The sequence below is a fragment of the Cyprinodon tularosa genome, unplaced genomic scaffold (genome assembly GCF_016077235.1).
Source record: "Cyprinodon tularosa strain WSP-4 unplaced genomic scaffold, ASM1607723v1 ctg132, whole genome shotgun sequence".
NCBI lineage: Eukaryota > Metazoa > Chordata > Actinopteri > Cyprinodontiformes > Cyprinodontidae > Cyprinodon > Cyprinodon tularosa.
The window spans coordinates 519,238-543,756 of record NW_024038137.1 but is presented as its reverse complement, the minus strand read 5'-3'; the positions used below and the strand labels follow the sequence as shown (position 1 = coordinate 543,756).

The 24,519-nt window shown below is 37.6% G+C and overlaps 1 protein-coding gene across 1 annotated transcript in view; it reads left to right on the top strand.

Annotated features, from left to right (window-relative positions):
* The window catches only part of LOC119778375 (nesprin-2-like), a 105,509-nt gene that overhangs the window by 68,585 nt on the left and 12,405 nt on the right, over positions 1–24,519 (top strand). The window contains exons 77-98 of the mRNA XM_038277567.1: positions 803–985; positions 1,556–1,705; positions 2,116–2,292; positions 2,577–2,732; positions 2,831–2,986; positions 3,343–3,513; positions 3,885–4,021; positions 4,321–4,510; positions 5,541–5,723; positions 5,834–5,884; positions 5,998–6,146; positions 8,123–8,270; positions 8,426–8,520; positions 9,642–9,873; positions 9,966–10,163; positions 11,885–11,995; positions 12,940–13,095; positions 14,930–15,088; positions 16,444–16,610; positions 21,900–22,062; positions 22,367–22,557; positions 23,633–23,783. Of these exons, the coding sequence (XP_038133495.1) occupies positions 803–985; positions 1,556–1,705; positions 2,116–2,292; positions 2,577–2,732; positions 2,831–2,986; positions 3,343–3,513; positions 3,885–4,021; positions 4,321–4,510; positions 5,541–5,723; positions 5,834–5,884; positions 5,998–6,146; positions 8,123–8,270; positions 8,426–8,520; positions 9,642–9,873; positions 9,966–10,163; positions 11,885–11,995; positions 12,940–13,095; positions 14,930–15,088; positions 16,444–16,610; positions 21,900–22,062; positions 22,367–22,557; positions 23,633–23,783 (3,474 nt within the window). The remainder of the gene's footprint in view (positions 1–802; positions 986–1,555; positions 1,706–2,115; positions 2,293–2,576; positions 2,733–2,830; positions 2,987–3,342; positions 3,514–3,884; positions 4,022–4,320; positions 4,511–5,540; positions 5,724–5,833; positions 5,885–5,997; positions 6,147–8,122; positions 8,271–8,425; positions 8,521–9,641; positions 9,874–9,965; positions 10,164–11,884; positions 11,996–12,939; positions 13,096–14,929; positions 15,089–16,443; positions 16,611–21,899; positions 22,063–22,366; positions 22,558–23,632; positions 23,784–24,519) is intronic.

The following is a 24,519-nucleotide window of genomic DNA, read 5'->3' as shown; positions in this document are numbered from 1 at the left end:
TGTTACCAAAATTTTTTTTTATTATGTTTATTATTACATTTCTTTTGTTTCCTTGTGTTTTAGATTATTTTCTTCACTTTTATGAAAACAAAATCTGTGTTTTAATATTTCTTAAAAATAAATCACTTATTGTGGACATTATAGCTTTGCTCAAGAGTTAGAAATCTGTCAATCCATCCATCCATCCATCCATCCATCCATCCATCCATCCATCCATTGGTCCATCCATCCATCCATCCATCCATCCATCCACCCATTGGTCCATCCATCCATCCATTGGTCCATCCATTGGTCCATCCATCCATCCATCCATCCATCCATCCATCCATCCATCCATCCATCCATCCATCCATCCATCCATCCATCCATCCATCCATCCATCCATCCATCCATTTTGCTGGTTCTATGCCTGGTCACAATAGAAACACCTGCCATGAATTAGAGATGAAGGACTGAAAACTCAGGCATTCCGGCCATCAGTAAGTTTGGAATTTGAAAAAAAAAAAGGGCACGGTATTCGGTATAAAGCCAAAGTATTCATACATTAATTCATTCATTTGTCTATTCATTCATTCATTGATTTTTCACATTTATTTACTGTGGTGAGTTATGATTCAGACACGATATCTTAATTTTAAGAGAGATGTGTTTCAGCCATCCTGCACTATAAAATACTATTTGTTGCTGTGAAAAAAAAAATCCTTCTAATGTTATAAAGTGCAGTGCTTGAAATCCAGAGATCAAGCAAGAAAAGATTTTATCAGGTATCTCTATCATATTAACTTTTTTTTTCTTTTTTCAGGACCTCTCCATGGAGCTGGAAGCCACGTCTGCACAGAAAGAGTCACTTTCCAAAGAGGTTACTCGACTTCTCCACCTAAAGGAAGCTGATTGTCCTGAACTGAGAGGTCAGATCTTACAGCTGGAGGCCAACTGCACCCAGCTGACCTCTGACCTTTCCAAGATACAGGAGCTTCTACTGCAGGTATAGTGTTTCTGTTTTTTGAGGAATAAATGGTCAAATAACTAGAATAAAAAGATATAGGACTCAGTTTTTTCTTTCAATTTGGAACCATGAAGGCATTCAGGTCAAATTTCATGTAAGTGCTGTTTGTTTTCAGAAATAATTAGAGACAGAAAGCCCTACTTTATTGTGGGGAGTATAAACTTGAACCTGTCTGAATAATGCCATTTGGGCCGATCAGAGAGGGGAGGAAGAGAAAGGAAGGTCACACTTAATTTTTATCTCCATTCATCACCAGTGACTGGAAACAGCTATTTGGCATCACTGTAATTGGTATTTTTTTTATCAGAAGGTTGAGTTGAAGTCTTGCAATCTGGAAACCACTTTGGCAGATGATATACTGATTTCCTCTTCCGAGGAGAGTTTTATAGACATTGTTCTCCAAAGGACTGACCAGATGTTGTAATCTCAAATGACCTTGAATAAGATCAATCAAATTAATGAAAAAGGCATACAAAAGGAAAGATGTTTATGTGAAACTAAAATCCATTAATGTTATGTGAAATTACTTTTATACTGAATTATTATCAGCGCCTGGTGCCTGCCCAGCCACCACTAAATATGCTGCCTAGACTGGAGAAGTGGATGAAGGAAAGGGAAGCGCAGCTGAACCGGCAGAAGGAAAGAGTCCCAAAGGCCCAAAACGCAGCTGAGATTGCTGAAATTCTGCAGCACTGTCGGGTAACGCTTCTTACTGTTTGATGGGATTTAGATTGTTAATAGTACCAACAGTGACTGAATAAAAGGATGCTGTTTTTTTTCAACAGCGTTCTTGATGTTCATTATATTGGGATTTTATTTGATAGAACAACACAAAGTAGGTCAGGTTTGAATGTCAAAGGAAAACATTGAAGGTTTTACAAGGTGTATTAAGCATTTTTCTCACCCTCCTTGAATCAGTTCATCAATTACAGCTGCAGGTCTTTTGGAATGTCTCTACTAGCATCTAAAATCTCAATAGAAGTGTTAAAGTTTATGGTTGCAATGTGAAAAAATAAGTAATTCCTTTCCGTCTATACTGTTATTACGTGCATACTCATGGGAAATTCTTCTTTTGCCATTAAAAGTGTTCTCCATGCCTTTTATTTCAGGTGTTAAGGATAGCTGTGGGCAGTCTTCAACAACTCATTGATTTTATGTCTCAGCCTGGCGCTAATGTGGCGACAGAAAATGTCCAAACTCGCCGCTTTGAATGCACAACCTTCGCAGAGAAGCTCGGCAGTGTTAGACTTCAGTGGCTGCTCCTTCAGAGGGAGCTGGACATCCAGGTCAGTCCCTCCTTTATTTCTGTTTTATATCCAGTTCATTCAGGATCCATTTAATTATACTTAACTAAGTGAGAAATATCTTCAACACAGCTTCAATTTAAAACTTCTTTGTTTTAGATTTGTTTTATCACATCATAGATAAATGTTAGATAATGAATGAAACCATGCCAGAAATACAAACCTAGAACATCCTGTATTTCTATCTGAAGTAGATTTTTTCCCCATGATTTTTGATGTGATTTTCTCTTTACATAAATTGGCTACACATCTCTGTACTTCCCCAGATTCACAAAGTAGAACACATCCATCACGCTTGTGCAGAACGAGAAAGACATCTGCAGAGACTGCACAGCTGGACGGAACAGCAGAAAAGTAGAATGAATCAGTGGAAACAGTCCACTGGTCAAACTTTGGCTCACTATGCGGTTGTAGAGTTGGAGGTATGAGGATGGGAATCATCCAGATGAATGTATGCATTTTGTGAAGGGCTTTCTGCAGAGCGTCCTTCTCTAATCTGAGGTGGCCATTTATCTTCTAGGTTGATCTTAGCAGAATCAAGGAGGTTTCTGCAGCTTTGCAGGAACTGAAAACTGTACAAATACATTATGAGAAGGAAAAGAAGCTCCTGTGTGATGGGATCTTCTGTTATCAAGCAGAGAGTGTGAGAAGGACTTGTGATGATCTTTATCAACAGGTAAAAACATAGAGTTTAAATCCTGCTGAAATTAAAAGGTTTCAAGCTTCCTTCCATCCATCCATCTATCCTGTATATAATTAATTTGTTTAATACTATTTCCTGAACCATCCAAATATATTTGCAATTTTTTTTTATTCTGTCCTATTGCCCCCCTTAAAAAAACCTAACTAATGAGCTATATTTACATTTTAATGTCTTATATTCTGGCCTCTTTATCTCATGTTAGGATTGTAAAATAACTTGAAAGAAAACATGTGAAGGATATTGTTCGAATATTATAGTAGCTTATCTACATTCACCAAACTGGAATTGCATTTTATTTTCCACTTTGACTTTGGCTTTTTTTTTTTCAGATGGAAGATTTCAAACCAGCTCTTGAAGAAACCGTGGAGAAGTGGACATGTTTCCACAGAGCTCTGGGGGATGTTGCCTTGTATACCACTAGGGCGTGCTGTGCCCTGCAGCAGCAGCAGGCACCACTCTTCTCCCTGCAGCAGGCTGAAGGATACTTAGGAATCCTTGAGGTTAGAAAGGCCTATCTCTCAGAATAAGATGAAAGTGACAAAAACAAGCACAAATGTATGTTACAATCTGTATCCTTTACAGTAGTTTAACTATTACCTTAAAACAAGTTAATCTAAATTCTAACAGACTGAGCAGCATGAAGCATACAACTGAAGAGGCCATAATAAAACTTAAAAGTTTTTTGTAGAACAGCAAGCTGTAACTGTGGTTAAAAGCCTCTGAATCCAACCTTGATAGCTTTAGTGAGAGTGTGGGCACTGACAGACTTCCAGCTGTCAACCTCTTTCAGTCTATGTTCTTGCATTGTAGGGAAGTAAATGTACTTCTAGAGAGCAAACATGAAATGAAAGGTGTTTTTCATTTCGCACAGGACCTCCAGGTGAAGGTGGAGGCAGAGGGAGAGCAATTTTGGACGGCTGCAGACAAATCCTACAAGGGGCTTGTGGAAACTCTCCCTGATGGATCAGCGCAGCCACTTAGTGATCAAGTAGAGGAGCTGCGAAAAGGGTTTGTGAAGCTAAGTTATGGTTCACATACAAAGGCTATTTCAGTATACGCAAATAAGTCGAATTTACTCAAATTAAATATGTTTAATAAGCATAATTTAAAATTCCATCTAGCAGAAAGTTTGTTAAATCTCAGATGTGACCATCCAACCATTCTGTTCCCTTTGTTTTTCTCTTGTTTTTCTATAAGTTACAATGTCCCTCTCTCTTATTACTCTACTATTAACATTTTGCTCAAACACTAACTAACATAACAAAATTATAATATGTAAAAAAGTACTTTTGTGTTTGTCAAATCAGATCAAAGGACATTCTCCAAGAGATAAGAGATGAGCAGAACAAGATTAAAGAGACCATTTCCCTCTGGCATGATTATGTTAACCTTTCTCGGAGCATTTCTGGACGCCTGCAACACCTGTGGAATGAGTGGGAGAGGCTGTCAAGTTCTTCACCTGGAAATGATGCAGAAGCATCAGTTTGCTCACTGAAGGTTAGAATGAGGAATATGATCATTAGGTTTTAATGTATATATAGTAGCAGCAATGAAAAAAATGGCCCTTCCCAGTCAAATGCCAGCCGAATGGATGCCCACTTCCCTGCAGCTCCCAATCTCCTCCAACTTCCAGCCACTAGGCATGCATATTTATTTACTCTGACTCCACCCTATATATTTTAGTACAAAGATTGATGTTTAAAAATGAATTGTAGGAGACCAGGCCAGGACCAGCCAAGTGCCTATCAAGGAAAGTGGGGAATTTTTGAATGGCTAATACTGTATGGAGCGATTTAGTCTTTCAATTAAAATTGTTGTAAGATATCTATGATTTACGTACAATCCTTGCCATAAGCTAGTTAACACACAATAAGTACTGAATTTTCTCATAATACTAATTATTTTTTGTTCATCTTTTCCATCTGCTTTAAAGCTGGAAAGAAAATATACAATGTCCCTGTTAGGCACTGCAAGCATTGACAAAAACAAGTGCCGAAATTTGACCAGGTTCACAACCCTTTATTTCATCTCCCAAATGCATTATTATTTATTTTCAAAACCATTAGATTCCCTGCTTGACTCATCTGTTCCAGGTGGATGTTCAGGGGGTCCAAGCATTGGGTGCACAATTTAATTAAATGTTTTTCTCAATATCTACTCTCCTATTCTTGGAAGGATGAGGTAGCATGTGCTTTTGATGAGAAATATCAGTGGTGTTCCGCTTCCAGTTGGTACACCCGACGTCCTCTCTTCTCTGTTGCGTAAAGCAGATGACGTTTGTTTTTTCATTTGACCAAAGGAAAATGTTTTTGGGCTTACATTTATGATTTTTCTCTTTGGTTCCTTTTTCCTCCCAAATAAAATTGAGGCACATTTTTTAAAACCTTATAGTGATGTATTTCAGAAGAAAAATTTCTGTGTTTCTTCAGATTAAAATATCCATGTATTTTAATGAAATAATTGGAAATAAAAAATTAAAAAGACCAATATGCTGATTTCTTAACCAACTCTTCCTTTAATTATCTAGAGGCTGCAGGATGCTGCTGAAGAGCTACAGAACAATGCAGGAGATGTAGTGGCAGCCTCTAAAGGTCTTCTAGGACGACTTGAACCGTTATCTGCAAATTTAATTAAATCAGAGGCTAGATTACTGACCCGTGATATCCTGCTGCTGAACCAGGCAATATCAGGAAAAAGACAAAATCTTGAGGTTAGATATATTTTGAATTTTTAACCGTACTAAAATATTTTCTACAATGAACATAACATTTTGAAATCAGCTATTGAAATAAAATTGAATATATTTCTTTTCCATTGCAGGAGGATTTGGAACTAGAGACCCTTGGCTCGTATGATGCAGATCCTCTACAGGTTTTATGAACTATTTGATTCTCATCTACATGATTATTTCTATTTTAAGGTGTAGTTTAACCTAAATAAAAATCTCCTTCATACCTTTATACTTTGTCTTAAATTACCAACAGGCTCTTTTGAAACTTAGCAATACCGTTCTATCGCTAGAAGACGTTAGAGAGACGAGTGGCAACATCAACATCGACGAGGAGATGGAGAGAGTTCAGCCAATCAGCAGGCAGTGGATGGACACCTTTACCCAGGCAACAGATGAAAACAAGTGAGAAAGTTGGATCCGATACCATCGTTTTCCATGTAGAATTCAAGTTTACAAAACTGACAAATTACCACCACACTATGCAAGATGTAAAAGTATGCATCTCACCTTAATGTTTTGTTTACTTTTTTAAATGTTTTTATCATCTTACTATTAAAATGGCAAAGATCAGTTCCTACACAGGCTAATTCAAAGTGCTCTACGGGAAAACATATTTTCTGATCTACGTAAGTAAGCTTCCTGACAAAAGAGAACACAAAGCAGTAATAAATGACCCGTTTTCTAGTTTAGATTTATATATTAATGGCTAAATGTGTCTGATATATTTTACTGGTAATTTAAGAATCTAAGCTTTCAATTCAGTTCCCATGGAAAGATAAGCTGTTCAGCTTTTTTAGTTCTGTAACTGCTTTTGTTGCATCCAAGGTCAAAGACTTAATTAAAATCAATCTATACATGTGCTTACAAAAACAAGAACATTCAGACAACAAAAAGCTTAATCTGATCTGTTAAAGTGTTTAAGATGAATTTGGATACAATAAAGAATGAACTTTGAGTTCAGTCAGCCATTTAAAACTCTAAGAGCTGCAGGACCTTTTTCTCATCTCTTCATCTGGTTTCTGATTATCTAGCTAACAGTGAGTCTATTCAGGTGGATTACCTTGTCTGCTCATTTCTCTGTGGCATTGAAACGCTTACCCTAACTTGCTCCAGTGGTTCTCGAGCCTGGGGCATTTGTGCACACATCATTTAAGCTGGCGCAGCTCAAAGTTCACCATACTTACCTAAAACAGGTGTTTGCAACTGCAGGCTGGTGTTGGTCTGATGTGTGTAGCCATCAGCAAAAAAGATTAAATTTACCAAAATCTTATACTTTAAAATAAAAGTTCAACGAACAACATTTTCTCCTAATAGTTAATCATAAAAAATATATTTTGAGTTTGAAGTAGAAACCGTTGATATAATGATTTCATATTTTTTTATTTGTTAGATGAAAAAAAGATCCTGTCTATTTTCTTTTCTCAGTCTGAATCTCTAAAGAAAGTCCCTGAAAAGATAAAGATATACTGCAGGCTGCATTGTGCATGACCTAGAAGTGGAACAATATTCAATTGTATGGGTTATATTATGTCATAATACTGAAAGGAGAAGTTTAGTCCTAAATAAAAAGTATGTTGCTCTAATGTAATGTATTTTTTTTAAAAAGTGCCAGAGGCTAGATTGATGCCACTTAAAGTAAATGTCTGTATTATACACTTTTTAATTACATCCTGTGGCCAATATTCAGAAATATTTTCTCCTCTGAATTTAAAAACATGCCTGTAGTCTTGGTTATTTAGTTTTTCAGTCTTTACATATAAATACACCCAAGTAATGGAGTCTAGGTGGAGGTTCAACTGAAGAAATGAATTGCTTCATCCACCTGCGACACAGCCAATCAGCTTTGAGCCACACCTCCACGAAAGCCAATCTGCAATCAAAGTTTATCTTAAAAGACTTTCGATACGCACCTGTCTGCTCCTGTGCCCAGGCGGCGGATGCGCCGTGTGACTTCATTCAGATGACCCCGTTTCAACCCACCTCCGGCCCCTCTTTCAGCCAAAGCTTCATCAGAGTGTCATTTCTCAAGGACTCTTACTGCGTTCCCTGTCTCATTTCAACCAGTCCGGCAGAAGACCTCCATGTTGAGCCTGTGTCTTCCAGAGGTTTCTTCAACGGGGAGTTTTTCCTCTCCACTGTTGCTCCATGATTGCTCATCATGGACAGGTTCTCTCAACCTGTGTTATCCAACTGGACTTCCATCTTCCAGGTCCCTGAGTGAAGCTCTAGTATCAACCCACGCAATCCACTGGATCTCCCCATAAAGCTCAGCATACCGTCTCGCTAATTATCTGCATAACAACTGACATTGCTATCTTGTTCCATGGAAAGGTGACCTTTTTATGTCTAAAGTTTATGTTTTTGTTTTTTTTTCGTAGAACCTTGCAAGGCAAGCCTCACAGCACCCGTGACTTTCAAGAAACGAGGGAAAAACTGCAGCGTATCCAGCAGAACTTGGAGCAAGAATCAGCATGCAGAAAATCTCTGAGTTACTCAAACCTTAAACAGATACTGATTGTCCATCAGGTAGAACAGATCGTAATAAATTATTTCATCTTGCTCAGTTGAATGGCTATAATTGGAATAGTGACAGTGATTAACAATAACGTGCCTTTTCACAGTGTAATAATGAGATAATGTTGGTATGTTCTTTATCCTGGTGTAACCATTTACTCCCACAGAATCTTCAGGCTGAGGTCATAAATGGGCATCAGCTCCTTCAAGGTCTTCTCTGTGATGCAGTCAAGGCCACAGAAACTAAAACTGGAGAAAAAAGGTGAATAATGCAGAATATTTTCAAGGGTATTAGAAAACTTTGGTGAATGCATCATTAAAACACATCCAGGACTTTGAAATTAGTTAGTAAGTGCTTTGTAAGTGCATTAATGAAACAATTCAATTATATGACTTTTCAAAAGAGAAATGATTTCTCTGCTCATTTTGTAGGTTTGCTCCAACTTTAAAAAGAAAAGTTTCCATTTTATCTAAGCCTTAGAGATGGAACATCTACCACAATTATGAAAATACTTAAAGAAAGCTGAATTGGCATCCATGGAGAAGCCATTATTAGCTTTGTCAAAGCTTTTTGACAAAGCTTTGCAAAATCAAAGTTTTTGGCCCCTCTATGTGTTTAACTCATATTCTGGGGTCTTGATATTGATTTATCCACTCCATAACTTTGATAAGTCTTTTCTGTAGCTACCTTTTTGTTGCTTTGATATGTTTTCAGACATCATGATGTAGGAATACTCCTCCCTGACCAATTTATAGTGTTCTACTCTGATGTTTGTAGAGTATTTCTTCTAAATCCCTGTCACAAGTGGAGCATGACACTGATTCAGAAACCACAGCAGTTTCTCCGATGGCTTAATTAGGTCGTAAAAATGATTGGAAAACTTGATTTCATTAAACTGATTGATTAACAGCTCTGTTTGCCAAATAGGCACAAAAATTATGTATGGAAGCCAGAATCCCAGTTTTATTGGTCTGAGTTTAAATGCTAATTTCACTCGATGAGAAGTGAATAATTTTCTTACTTTAAATTTTTCGGGATTCATCAAAGCTCGGTAAATAAATCCTTCTTCTTTATGTTTTTACTGTAATCTCACCCATCAGTTGTTTTAGTTTGTTAGTCAGGATAGCAGCAGCATAATGTACAATAGTTTTTTTAGAAATGTATAATCTGCTTGTTTCTAATTAGCCTTTATTTAATTTTCTGAACATGTTTTGCCATGAGTTTAAGAGAAGCCTGTTTATTTTACCTCTACCGTAAAAAACATCCACCCCTAAGACTGTAATATTATGAATTCAGTAAATGTATGCATTTGTGTTAACTTTAGGTTTTCTCCAGATAAAATAAAGTAACTTTATTTATTTTTTTTATTACTCCATGTTCAGGTCTGAACTTATGTGTGAAGCGGCCTGTATAAGGAGGAGCTGGTCCAGTTCTGTGGCTCTAGCTGCAGATAACTGGTGTCTGACTAAGGAGCATCTGAAGCTGTGGAGAAAATACCAACATGGTTTTAAACAGCTAAAGAAGCTGTTCAGAGAGGTGGACTCTATTCTGCCCCCTACAGGACCATGTCTTCACACAGTGCAGCAGCTGCACTTCTATCAAAATGTTCACCAGGTGGGTTTGCACGGATGTAGCCAAACATCAGGTCTATCATTTAAATAATCTAATATCTTAATAACACATTTTCTGTTCTCTTTTTTCTGAAGCTTATTGACGACTCTCTAGGTCTGCACTCCTCTGTGTACACCCAGACTGTGGAAGCTGGGAACTGTTTGTGTGAAATCGTTACAGAGTCAGAGAGTCAGAATCAGCTGCAGTCAGAGCTTCAGGATCTACAGAAGGCCTGGGAGCGAACCGCCTCCCACCAAAGAAAGAACAGAGATCTGATTAATAACACCGTACAGGTAGCCCTCCTAGATATGTCTTTTTTAGCTTGTTAAATTTTCCTATTTGATGTTTAATAAGCAAAAGTTATGTTGGATTGTTATTGTGACTATTGCCAGACAGTGTTGCCGTTTAAAAGGATTGTTCCTTTCCAATGTTTTAATATTCATTGTGAGGGATTCCTACGTCTCTTCAGAAAATACAATCACAGTTTTACTGTTGTGCTTCCTGTTTGGTGGCAGGAACCCGGAGTACCCAGAGCGAATGCCACACATGCAAGAGGAAAACAAACTGATATGAGCAAAATGTTGATTTTTCTTCTTTTATCTTTAAGAAGATATAAGACCTGCTGTTCATCCCATGAGGGATTCTTTTATACCCCTTTTATACCCCCTTATTTTTTTATAGCCATTGCTGTTACAGTAACTTCAGCCTCTATAAGGTTGTTGTAGGCCTTTATTTTCTTAATAAGAAGGAACCAACATTTCCAAATCTATTATTTTCACAGACAGATTGAAAGCTGAAAAAATGAAAGAACAGGGAAGCTTTGTCGCTCTAAGCAAATAGAAAAGAACGAAACCTTTATTGTTCTACAGTGGGTAAATTAGGGTCTGACAGAGCCACAAACACGTAGTAGACACAAGACTTAGATTGTATGGAAATAACAGCTAAAAAGATAACCTGTACAGCAGAATAAAATACAAAAAAGAGCAAATACTGTGCAGTTATTGATCAATATAGTTGTACTAAGGTAGAAATGAGAAAATTTCAAGATGATATGAAGTAAAAAAGTACCTGATTTGTAGAAAAAAATGCAATAAGCTTAGCAATATAGGGTTTAGTTTTTTTTTTTTTTAATGGCGCTTATTTATGTTACCATCTAACTCTCTATGACCTGGTAGTGACTGTACGTTTATATAGGATCCAAAGAAAATGTGACAATTTCTCTACTTCGAAAAGGATTTGACTTTTAGGTTGCAGCTTTAGGAAAACAAAATCTCAAAGTATAAAGCATGCTTTATTATCAGTGCAGTAAAGTGTGTTGGTATGTTGTGACCCCAATCCAGGACAAGAAGCTATCCAAACAGACACACACACACAGTAGCTGGTTTGCTGCTGAGCCCTGATTTCCTGCCAAATCTTTCCATGATCCACATTCTGAATCGCTAACCAGTGTCTTTCCACCACAGCTATGCAGCTTTATGCTGCTAGATCCTGATCACCATTAATCTTTAAACAGAAAATCCCCTTTCTTTGTAGAAAACGAAGCTGCAGAGGCTTGCCTAGTTCCACAAGGAAACAAAGCTTACTCTTTTGGACATTAGTCAAATCTTGATCATTTGTGAATAATTTGACCCGCTTATCTGCAGGACATTGTGTCGTTGGTTATTCAGGCTGTTCTTACCACTTTAAGGTGATCCAAAGGGAAAAAATCCTCCTCAGTAACACATTAAAGCAGCAATCTAAGAAAGAAAAACTGCTGTATTTTTAAAGGCCTCTGGTACTGTTTCTATTCAGACCAACAGATATATTTACATATGGCTCATGAAATATTTGAAGTGCTCTTTGTATTTTAATCCAGAAAAATTAAATGAAAAATTAACAAACCTTAAAAACTTTCTCGCCCAGCATTGTGGTTTTATTCTATCAAACAGCTTTATTGAAATATGTGAGGTAAAAGCTAAGGGGAAACATTTACCAATTAATTGACAACATTTTTTTCCAATCTTCTGTCTCATAGATGTGGTCTCGGAGTCAGAAAGAAACAAGCAACATCTTGTCTGGACTGGACAAGGTGAGCCATCTGCTTGCTGAAGGGCCAGAAGACTCCAAGGAAGAAGCACACGTCCAGGTAATTCAATTTAGAAAACGGCTGACTTTTTGGTGCTGTGAGTAAATGGTAGAGCACTATGCTTAAACAAACTGTTAGAAACAACACCAGTCAGGTTAAACACTAAATTGGATTCCTAGAATATATAAACAATTGATCATACTACATTTGTATATACTTTGCATACTGTACCTAACTGTGTGGAGACAGTACATCACTCCTAATTTCACAGAAAAGAATAAACGGGTCCGCCTGTGGAGCTGGTTGACAGTTGACTTCTTTTTCTATGTCTGCTTCTGTCTCCTTGAACCCCAGTCTGCCTCAGCAGGTGGCTGCTCACACTGAGCCTGGTTCACCTGGAGGTTTCTTCCTGTTAAAAGGAAGCTTTTCCTCTCTAGAGTCGCGACAAGCATAATGTGGTGTAACATCAAACCTCTCTTAATTTGGAAAAACAGATTAAATGAACCATTAGTGAACAGTTATAGTGTTTCATGAACGAGGCATTTTATCAGGATGTTGAAATGCCCCAATTTAAAGATGGGTTTCTGTTGAAAAGCAACAGAATTTACTAAATAAATTCTTATGATAAGTTCTCCAGATACCTGTTACTAAATTTCTAGATTGTATATTTCAATTTTGCCTTTTTCAGTTTCCTAACCATGTATCCCATTAAAATGACAATTTAAACTAGTTAGTTTGTATTTTTGTAGGGCTTTTAAATAAGTTTGCTGGGAGCTCCCCACCAGTTGCTCTCCCCACTTTCAGTTAACCCCCCTTCCCCTTATTTAAAGCACTGATGCTTTCACTCCCCTCCCCCCCTTTTTTACCCCTTCTACCCTCCCCCTGTCCCGTCCACAGCCCTTTAATCTGGATGGACAGGGCAAAGCCAAGCTAGAGGTAAAGCAGCTTGGAACTCATACATGGCTGTCTGCTGACTGTGCTGCCTGCTTTTGTGTGTTATGCAGGAGGCTGAGCTCCTTCTGCAACATTTGGAGGGCGGACTGAGGGAGCTGGCCACCATGAAGACGGACCTGTCCCAGTATGTTGCCGCCAGTGACTCTGCTCTGCTGGAGCAACAGCTGGAACTGCTCCACACTCAGTGGGAAGAGCTGTGCTTGAAGGTGAGAACCAAACTGAAAGTTTTTACCAAAACCTTGTAGTTAAAATGAGAAAGAGAGTCACGGGAGGAGGGAGAAGTTTGTGGAGGGAAAAGTTTGTGGTTTCTTGATGGCATCCAGCAGCACAAAGCCCTGAAAACCCAAACACACACTTGCACACACACACCACACACACACACCAGTCAGACTGATTTGTTTGATAAAAGAGACGCCTTGTGCAGATTGTTGGAGGGAAATGAAAGAGCAGAAATACTGAAATTTTACCAGCTTTTACAGGGTTCATTTTATCTTTAATTGATAGTACAAATCTTCTTTATTGAGTCAGCATGAAGATAATTTAGTACCTTATTCAGGCTGTCCATCATTCCTGCCTGTTAATCCTGTGATTATAATATTGCTGATAAATCTACACAGGCTTGGATTCCTTCAGTTAAGACTTTTGCCTTGAACACCAGTTGGAACCTTAGCTTACTTTCTGCCAAGTTTTGGGCTGTTTTGCATGTAATAAGGCCTTTATAAGATAATTCATAGTGGTACTAATTGGACTCCCAGTTTGCTAAGCTGCTTGCACCTGCTCTGGGGTTGGCAAGACTTACTCACATGCAGAAATGTGTCCACAGCAACCAAATATATGTTTATGTGTGTATTCTGTTGGATAATGACTTGATTTGTGTGTTTTTATTTATCTCTTTTTGTTTGTTTGATTCTTACTTAAAACATGAAGTATAGTTTCCTTTTTTTGGGTTCACAGAACTGTTAGCTTTGTTTGTCAAAACTGCTCTTCTTAATTACTTGATAATTTATCATCTTATTAAAACTTGAAAGCATTTCTCAAAAGACACCTGCAGATTCCACTTCACAGCAAACAGGTTGTGGATTTGGGGGGGTTAGGTTTTTTATGAGCAGATGGTCTGGGTGCCTGAGGAGAGATTCAGGGACCTGCTCTATTGTTCCTGCAGCAGCACATAGTCCTGACAGGCTGACCGCAGCTCACAATACATCCCCAATTCTTCACAGTGCAGACCGGCCATCTGTGTCTGTGCATTAATACCAAAGCAGGGCTGAGTTTAATAGAATAAATGTTGATGATCAGTAAAATGGAGCAGCTCTAATCACTGGCTTGATAAGCTGAAAGATCATCCCCCCCCTCCCCTTGGTTTTTAATAGGGTGTTCTGGCAGCATTAAGGTCTCATTATAAGAATAGACCTTGTTAATTTGGACAAATAGCTGCAGTCTTCTGAGGGTTTCTCTCAACCCAGTTTATTATTTTAATATATGAATGTCAAAGTTGTAAATAAACACATTTGATATTATATTTCTTTACTATTGTTTTGCTTTTTAGGGATTTTTAACAAACAAAGTTATGTAGTTAATGAGTTATTGGGTAATATCTTTTACATGCATCGGATCAAGGCTTTGTTTACGCATTATATTTGGGTCAGTTTGTGTCCTGAATGCATACCAGGCAGCATCACAGCAAATGACCCTGTTTCATCCAGGTCTTTGGAATCTCTCCTTTTTGTTTAGTTTTCTTCAACTTTCTATAATTTGTTTGCAGTTGTGGTAGTTCGTTCTGAATACCCGTTAATTTATGGTTAGGAACAAATATTTTATTATTATTTTATTATGTTTCTGTTTTCTGCCATTCATCCATCCTGACCATATTTAAAGACTGATCACAATATGGATCTTTCTTATACATTCATATTGAGCTTTTTGATTTTAAAAGATTAAAAGAAGCTGTAAAGGCGGACGGAGATTACATTTGATCTGCTATCATGCAAACATAAATGACAATAAACACAAAATGTCTGTTATTACTTCACCCCCTCCCAGGTGTCCTTACGCAGACAGGAAATCGCTGACCGCCTTGATGCCTGGACCATTTTTTATGACAAGAACAAAGAGTTCTGTGATTGGCTGATGCAGATGGAGAACAAGGTGTGCCACAGTGCAGATCTGTGCATAGAGGAAATGGTGGAGAAACTTAAGAAGGTACGAGTTCATAGCACTATTATACCATTTTCACCAAATGAGATCTCTAGTAGTCATTTAATGTGGTGTATTTCTGAAGTTCACAACAAAATAGCTGCAAGTTTGAAAGTAATATTACATTAAAATTTTAGCATAAAGGCTGTTTTTGTTTTAAACACTACCTAACAAGTCAAATTTAAATTGTGTTTTTTTTTTAGGTTACATGTGTGTCATGCCCCCATCCCCATTAAAGTAGGATGAGCCCTAAATGTGATATATAATTTCACTTTTTTCAATAACATTAAATAAATTGAGAATTTTAACCTGAGAGAACCTAAGCTAACTAACATATAACATACTTGAACAAATGCTTAATAACACTTAATCATTTTGTTTTATACTTTAATTAAACGTAGTTTTCCTTTTTAGTGAATGAAATGCTTTTGTCTACTTTGCTCCAATCATCCAGCAGCTCATTTGATCAGCAGGTTAATAATGGTGTTTTGCACCTGTTTAAATGAGGTGGGATTACTGTAGCCAAGTTTAAGTCCTAACTAAATCCAAATAAGAGTTTCAGGCAAGACCTAAAACATTAAAGCAATAGAAGCAACATTTTTATTTTCTTAATGCATAGAGAAATAAACCAAAAAACCCACAGTAGTAAATGCAATAAAAAAGGAGGGGATGCAAAGTCAATTTGGTTGTCAAGTATTGACTTGGAGGCTAAAGCAAAAACAGAACACCATTCTCAGATTTTTACCCTTAATAATCTCGTATTCCTTTCCTTCCAATCTATAACTGGTTTTAGGGCTGCAACTAACGAACATTTTGCAAATCAATTAATCTGTCGAGCATTTTTTCAATTAACCTATTGTTAATCAGAAAGCCAAAGGTTCCTTAACGGAGATTTTTTTTTTAAATAAAACCAGGTGAAACTAAAACTGTTCCACTTGAGGAGTTCTGGATAGAGCATATTGACAGATGAAAACGTTATTTTATCTTAAATCCAAAATGTTAATATATTTTTTTTCTCCAATTTTAGTAGAATTCCTGCTCTAAGTGGGTTGCTTTGTCAGCTAAAAACATATTGTAGTCTCTACACTCCAGTTACGATTAATTAATAACTAAATTAGTTGACAATTATTTCAATTATCAATTGTTCGAGTTAATTGTTTCAGCCCTTTTTGGTTTAATGTTGACATTTCTATGTAACAATATTTAAAATGGTTCCAGGTTGCTAACTACCTAAAGCGTCTCTATGATTTAAAGTTTCAATCAGGAAAATACAGTATGTTTGTGTTGTTACTGTAAGTGTACTTATTGTAAACCTAACAACGTGACCTTTATGTAGCTAAGTGTTTGTCATCTGTTGGCAGGATTGTATGGAGGAAATTAACTTGTTCAGTGAGAACAAGAGCCACCTGAAGCAGTTGGGAGAACAGCTGCTGTTAGCCAGCGACGAGGCCAAGCAGACCCAGGTCTGTGGGTCGCTACAAGAAGTCAATCAGCGATGGCAAAACCTCTTTCCGCAAATTGAAGCCAGGTGAGAGCAACAATTGCTGTCGCAACATCCTGCATTACAGGATATCGGGTGTGTTTATATCAACTAAGCACTTCACAAAACAGTTTTTATGCCATTCTAAGAGCACTTTGCAAAGATAAATAGTAAGATGTTGTCTAAATTGCAAGTTAAATCGTTCTTATATAACTACATGAACAAGACTCTTAAGCGCTGCTCCCTAAATTTACATCATTATGCTGACTGAAAGAGCACCTTTCAGGGCGAAGCCACTCAACAGCAAAAGGCATAATTAAGGACTAGAAAGCTTTAACCAGATTCTTGGAAGTAAACAAAAGCGTCTAATGGTATCCATCCACCTGCTGTTGTAAGCTGTGCCTAGCAGCTGTTAGGAATACACGGCCTCTCATGTACAGACTGCAGAGGTTAAGCCCCTGTGTTGTCAAACTGTTGCTAGCCCCCTCAAACAGATGGGAAATCCTGTGGAAGAGCAGGAGATGCAGACCTCACCCCTACGACCCTACACACCCAATATCTCCCCCTCCACCAGAAGGAGGGGGCAGCTTGGTCTGACGGAAGGCTCAGACAGTAACATATGTCCCCAGGTCCTCTCTAACAGGCCCCACTTTTCTCTAGCCCATCAGCCGGGGCACGCAAAGTAGGAAATGACTGTTATGTTTATTTAGTCCTCTTCTTAATTTTCTTTTTTTCCATGTAGAAGTGTTTTATATTTTGATTTGAAGCATTTCCAATCTAAACAGACCCTATTGCGTCTTTACTAGGGCTGGGTATTTTTTGCCAAAGTCCTGAATCGATTCGATTTTGATTAATAAAGTTCTAAATCATTTAATTTCGATTCGATGTTTTTGCAATAATGAAAGTGGTTCAACTGTGTTTCAAAATACTGATTTATTTTATTTTTTCCTGTCATATTAAACACAAAGTGCAAACTTGTAAATCAGATAGTTTAAACTTGAGATGTGAACAAAACTGTCTCATAAGTGCAAACTTGTGAAAGTGAAAAAGTGAAGCCTCACTCAATCAGACATGCATGAGCTGCATTATCTACCATATTTGCAGCGTTGTCTTTAACAACTACAGGGTGTTTGCTGGTCAGCCCCCATTTGTTAATGTCTTCAGTCAACCTATTGGCTATATTTGCAGCTGTCTGGCTTGAAGTCATCTTGAGTGCATCTTTCCAGCTAATTTGAATGTGAACGTCATGTACTGATCGATCTCATTCCCTAGACATCGATTTTGCAAAACTGTAAAGGAATCGATTTAAACTCGATTAAATCGATTTTTTTTTTACCCAGCCCTAGTCTTTACTGTTAAGTTTCCAGTAAACTCAGCATGAAACCTGTTATGTTCACTGACGGCTGTAGGTGTTGCTTGAAGCTCCACCTCCAATCCTCAGTTAAGTGTTCTGTGCTTCATATTCAAAAGTCTATTTCAGCAAACAGCTTGTCATTTCTCCTCACCCCATGTAGGTGCTGTAAAATGTTTCGGTCTCTAGAGATGACCAGAATAACCTGCACCGCTTTCTATGGCGTAGCGTTGGGTAAATGGCGTTTGGTGATTTATCCAAATAGGCTGGACTTAAAGTTCTCTTTCTGATTGTCAGGCATTGAACTTTAGATTTTCTAATGAATAACATTATTATTATTTTTTATTACTGCGTAGTTGTATGGCAGATGTAACATATGTAGACTTAATACATCTATGTTCCTAGGTGGACTTTTTGCTTTTTTGCTTTTCATCAGGTTTATTGAGACTTTGTCTTTATTTCCAACAGTTGTTAAATGTGTCTGGTGAAATAAAACTCATTTTTGAGATCAAACCAACAAAATAGGGTAAAAAACTGTTAATTCATAAGGTCCTGGATGTCCTTAGATATCTAAGTTTTTAATTTTTCATAATTGATATATATTTCTTGTTTGTATCCTAATCAAATAAGTAACTCATTATTTATTGAGGTACAGTATTTAGATTTAGAAAATACTGAAGTTTGTTAAGAGAGCGAGAAGGAACTGTTAAAAAGGTTAATATGTTTTTATTGCGCTGTATGTCCTAATAATGAAAATAAAACCCTTACGGTCACAGAAACCTGTTTTATGAAGGCAATAACTTTGAAATACTCAACGACTGTATGGTAAATTAGCAACTAAAGTTGGCAAACAATCCTACTTGAGGGAGAAGAAATTGGTTTCCATGACTCTTTTTAATTATGCTGGCCGTAGTTAATTTTGGCGCTAGCAACATAAATCGAACAAAACAGATTTTTACTAAAGTTCTCCATAAATACAGCGAGAGGAATAAATGTCAGTCTGAGTTTTATCTCTTTGTAACTTTGGGCCCTCCTGTGGTCAGCTGTACTTTGTTATCTCGGCTCTCAAACCATATATCCTCATCCTGGGCTCTTTTCTGCTTCATTTTCTCCATCTATTCTGTTCATGTCCTCTTCCTGAGCGAGCGCCCCTGCCCGGGTTTTGTGTCTTTGTCTGGCCTCCACATAAAGCGGCTGGCCTTTGTTGGGCTGTCAGAGGTGGAGAGGGAAGCAAAGAGAGAAAGAGGCTTGTTAGTTGAATTTGATGGCTGCATCTGCAACAGTGGAAGAGAGTCTATACCTCGAATAACTTACCCTGTATTTTCTGCTAAATACATTACGATCATTATCTACTCTTGCCTGCCAAATATTTTTAGTTCTAAACAAATGAATATCATCCAGTACTGCATTTTAATTTTTAAGCTCATCATAAAACAATTGTAATTTTATTAAGCAATATTACAAAGTGTGCTCAAAAATTCAGGTTGAAGCATTTTTATTTGAAATATTTAAAGAAGAAAAAAGTGCTGTTAAAAACTTTTATATAACTATTAATTATTAGAAATTCTGAAAAAAAATCCTTAAATGTTTTTGCTTTAAAGGAATAGTACACCCAAAACATGATTAGCCTTCATTTTCTACTCACCCCCATGCTGAACAACACTCTGGAGTACTTTTTTGATATCTCAAATGCATCTGGAGATCTGGGAGGCTTCTTGCTGTCTGCTGACATTCAAATAATGGAGGTCTATGGTGCCCGAAACAGAAAGGTCCATAAAAGTCCACAAAAAATGTGTCAATCTTCCTCCATACTGCTCGTCCAATGTATTCCAAGTGTCCTGAATGGGTAGCATCCAGAATTTACTCGAAACGAAGTCATTTAGAATGTTTTTAGAGCATAAACAGTAGTGTATAGGATATCCTGAAAGCGCGCACATGCGCTTTCACGACGCTACGGAAGCCGGCAGACCAAACCAGATGAAAGTGCGCATTCAGCGTCTGGTCTGCCGATAATGCAAGCGTAGAAGAAGAAATGTGCTGTTTACCTGTGCAAAGAAAGAAACAACGAAAGAAAAATGTCTGAGGACTTCAGTGTTGAGGAAGAGCATGAGTTCTTTGCCGAGCTGAATGCGCTGGTTTGGTCTGCCGGCTTCCGTAGCGTCGTGAACGCGCATGTGCGCGCTTTCAGGAAATCCTAAAAAAACATTCTAACATTCTAAATGACTCCGTTTCGAGTAAATTATGGACGCTACCCACTCAGGACACTTGGAATACATTGGACGAGCAGTATGGAGGAATATTGACACGTTTTTTGTGGACTTTTATGGACCTTTCTGTGTCGGTCACCATAGACCTCCATTATTTGAATGTCAGCAGACAGCAAGAAGCCTCCCAGATCTCCAGATGCATTTGAGATATCAAAAAAGTACTCCAGAGTGTTGTTCAGCATGGGGGTGAGTAGAAAATGAAGGCTAATCATGTTTTGGGTGTACTATTCCTTTAAGGGCTAAAATGTATTCACTGTAACTGCTCTTTTTAGTTATTTAGCAGTATTCATCAGCTTGAGGTTTTATACTGGGAATTTATAAGAAGCAACTGGGATGTGGCTGCTAAATGTTTTTTTTTCTTTCACATTTTCTACGTATTTCCAACTGTTTCTCACATTTTTCCAATTTTTTTCTCCTGCCATTCTTTCCATTCTTATTTTAAAGATATGGTTTTTGTATTTGAGTCCATCCATCCATCCATCCATCCATCCATCCATCCATCCATCCGTTTTCTTCCGCTTTATCCGGGGCGGGGTCGCAGAAGCAGAAGTCTAAGCAGAGATGCCCAGACCTCCCGATAAATAATATCTCTTAATTCAAACTTCTACTTCTATAGAATAAATCTTAAATAAACATTAGCTTTGATATTCAATATTTCTAATTCAAATTATTCACAAAAAAGAAATCATGTCAGATTATCTTTCCTATAACACTTTAAATTTTTAAGTTTGTCATTACTTCAAACTTAAAACTTCAGTTTATGACCCAGATACTTATAGACAAATCATATGTTGTCAAAATGACCAAAACTTTAGACCATTTAAGCATTTGTATATTTTAGAGTAGATGTGCAGTGACCTCTTTGATTGCTGGTACCCCTCCAAAAATTACACTTTAACTCTCCATCTCTAAAAAGTGAACTACCGTTTAAGATTTGCATCTCAAATACATCTCAAGCGACACACTGCAGATGCAGCAAATTTTAGGACCCTCTAATTTGTACTTGTCAGACGTGAAGTAAGAGCTGTGATGGTATAAAGAAAGTGTTTTTCTCCGAAAGGCTCAGCCGGACGTCCACCGGAGATGAACGACCAAATGGGAAAATTAACTCAAAAACCTAAACTGTGCACACTCAAAGCTTTTAAGGGAAGAGCTTTTATTGACCTGTGTGTTTCTATGACAACAGTTAATGTGGGCCTGTGTGTGTGTGTGTCTAATTAATGAAATATACCTGAGTAGCTTCTTTCTTTCTTTCTTTCATTCTTTCTTTCTTTCTTTCTTTCTTTCTTTCTTTCTTTCTTTCTTTCTTTCTTTCTTTCAACACATGTCTTTTCATCCTTATCTTTTAGTTTAGTTTTCATTTCCTTTGTTGATCATCCTACTTTCTTGAAATATTTCTGCATATATTTTTTTTCTTCCAGAAATATCAACCAGAAAATAATTAAACACTCTCTAACCAGCTTCCTCTCTTTCTCTGATAAACTACTTGTTGATTGTGCTTTGCATTATGTATCATTAACTGGGAGGAATGAGTACATGCAAATTTGGGTCCAATCAGGTGGTAGATTTCAGTAAAGGTCAACTGGCATAACAATTGGGTTTTAAATGTGTCAATTATTTGGGACATTGTTTGTAATAATAACAAGGATTGTTGAAACTAGATTGAGAAGAATAAAGTTACTGAAACAGTGAACATATATATTTTTTTGTCTTTTTCAGGGTGAAGAAGCTAAAGGAGACTCTGGCGAAGTTGCAGCAGCTGGATAAGAACATGAGCAACCTGCGCTCATGGCTTTCACGCATCGAGGCCGAGCTGTCCAGACCAATCACCTACAGCGTCTGCCATGAGAAGGAGATCCAGAAGAGACTCGCTGAACAGCAGGTAGACATTCAAATTAAACTTGCTGTTGTGTCGGTCGAAACTAGATTTAACTTTTTGGACTTTGTTTCACTTCCTAAATTTAGTTTTATTTCCTCCTTAATATATTTCCAAGTATTTAGCATTAAATGTAACTTTTAATATTTTTTTCACTATTCTTCCACTCTCTTCTCCCTTTTTCTGTTTGTCATTCATATCTCTTTTGTCCTGTGTTTATTGCTGTTACTGTCCCTTGTTAGTGTCTTGCTCTCCATATTTAATCCATGAGGCCTAATGACTGGTAATACCTCCCTTTGTGTATATGCAGGATCTGCAGCGGGACATTGAGCAGCACACGGAAGGTGTAGCATCAGTCCTCAGTCTGTGTGACACCTTGCTGCATGATGATGATGCTGCAGGCGGCTTCGAGGCGGAGAGCGACTCCCTGCAGGAAACTAGCCGCAGCCTAGATCAACAATGGAGGACCATCTGTGCTCTGGCGCTGGAAAGAAGGCTCAGGTAGCCGCAGTATGAAGAAACGCACGTCGTATAACTTTTGGCCACTAGGGGCGATAGACCTGTAATTGCCCGTATTTTGCTTCTACTAAACATAGAAAATAATAACAAAGATGTGCGACTGTATACTAGGAGCGAAGTGTTAACTTACCAGTCTAATGAAGTTTTCTATTAATAAACTTGATAAAGGAGAATGAGTTTTACATCTGGCTTCTTTGTCATGGCTCAGAACAGAAGGACCCAGTATTCAAAGAAAGAGAGACAGTGAGATTACTCGAAAAGCATTTAACAGGCTGCTGATCTGCAGTAGCAGCAGCTAGGGTGTCTGAGGCAGGAAACTCTGGTTTAAAAGTTCAGTCCATGCCCAGAGAACGAGGTAGATCCAGCTGATGGGCTTCCAACGAGATGCGGCGGGAACCCAGGGTGTCCTAGATGCTGCAGCCCTGGAGAACAAGCAGAAATCCCAAGACAGGTCAGGCACACACATCAGAACAGGAAGAGGCAGCCTCAGAGGTCCAGGAGTCCGAAGCAAGGAGAGGCAAACAGTTTAGAACAGAAAGAGGCAGGCTCAGTCGTTGAGAGGCAGACAGAGGAATCAGAAACACTATGATAAACAAACATTTTTTTGTTTGTTTTTTAACTAAATAGCTTTACATTGGGGGAAAAATGTCCTACATTTCTGTTCATATTAAAATGTTTTTAGCAAGATTGGTCAATGGTGGTTTAGGAGGTATGGGTTTGTTCTGTAACAGGTGGGTTGCCAGGTCAAGCCTCTGCCATGTCTTTGGCGCCTCAGGGCATCTGTGGCTACAATGTCGTTTTCCACCATCAGCATGTGAAGGAATGAATTACCAAGCTGTTTAATTTGCTCATAAAAAGTTTGTACAGGAAGAATATACAGTATAATCTCATCATAAGGAAAATAGGCGCAATAAAAAGAGGGTTACCCATTTAATTAAATAAAGCTTTTCATGTTCTTCAGTTCAATAAATTTTTCCTTCTACTGTATGTAAGTCATAAGCATAAAAGATTTCAGTAGCAATAAACAATATAACAGCTACATGATGTTTTCCTGCAGGATCGAGGAAACTTGGACGCTCTGGTGCAAGTTCCTTAACGACTACTCCCACTTCGAGGATTGGCTCAAGATAGCCGAGAGAATGGCTGCCAGTCCAAACTCTGCAGACGTTCTCTATTCTGTAGCCAAGGAGGAGCTCAAGAAGTTTGAGGTTAGTTGTTTTTACTGTGAACCCTCATTGTCCAAAGTTCTACATTTTAATTAAAAGTTTTAAATAATTTAACCCAATAGATAATCTAATAGGGTTTATAAATATTTTATTTTTTTGTTTGTTTGTTAGAACAACCAGTAAAAGACCATCTAACCATAACAAAGTAAATAATAACTGGTCTTCCAGATGCCAACATTCAAACCATCTCTTTATAAAGTGTATTTATAAGTTCAAGTTTATTTTATAAAGATGTTATGTTGATGCTATTTCTGTGAAAACCGTGTGACTGTTCAGACTCCATGCTTTAAACAGTGCAAACAAATAGTTAAAAATAAGCATAAGATAGTTTCATTTATCAGCTTTGATTCTTAATTTCTGGGTTAGTTTAAATATTAGAAGTAGATCTGATGATGTCGCCTCTCTACATTTTCAGTTTTTCAGGCCTTGTTTATTTAACTCAAATGTATTTCCTTGTTCCGAAGAAGTATGAGTCCCAGTTCCATCATTGTATCCTCAGTTCTTTTATTTTGTAACTTACTTTCATGAAAGAGATCCATAATATTCAAGTTTAGGTTGAAGTAAAAACCAAAGTCCCTTAAATCATCAAATCGATTTTTAAGGTTTTTTTGTTTTATCTCAAAACTCAATTCTAGATCATGTAACTCAAACCTGCAAACTCGATGCTGACTGTGATCCGATGTTTATCAGTGCTTTAGGGACCACCAATAAGATGCTG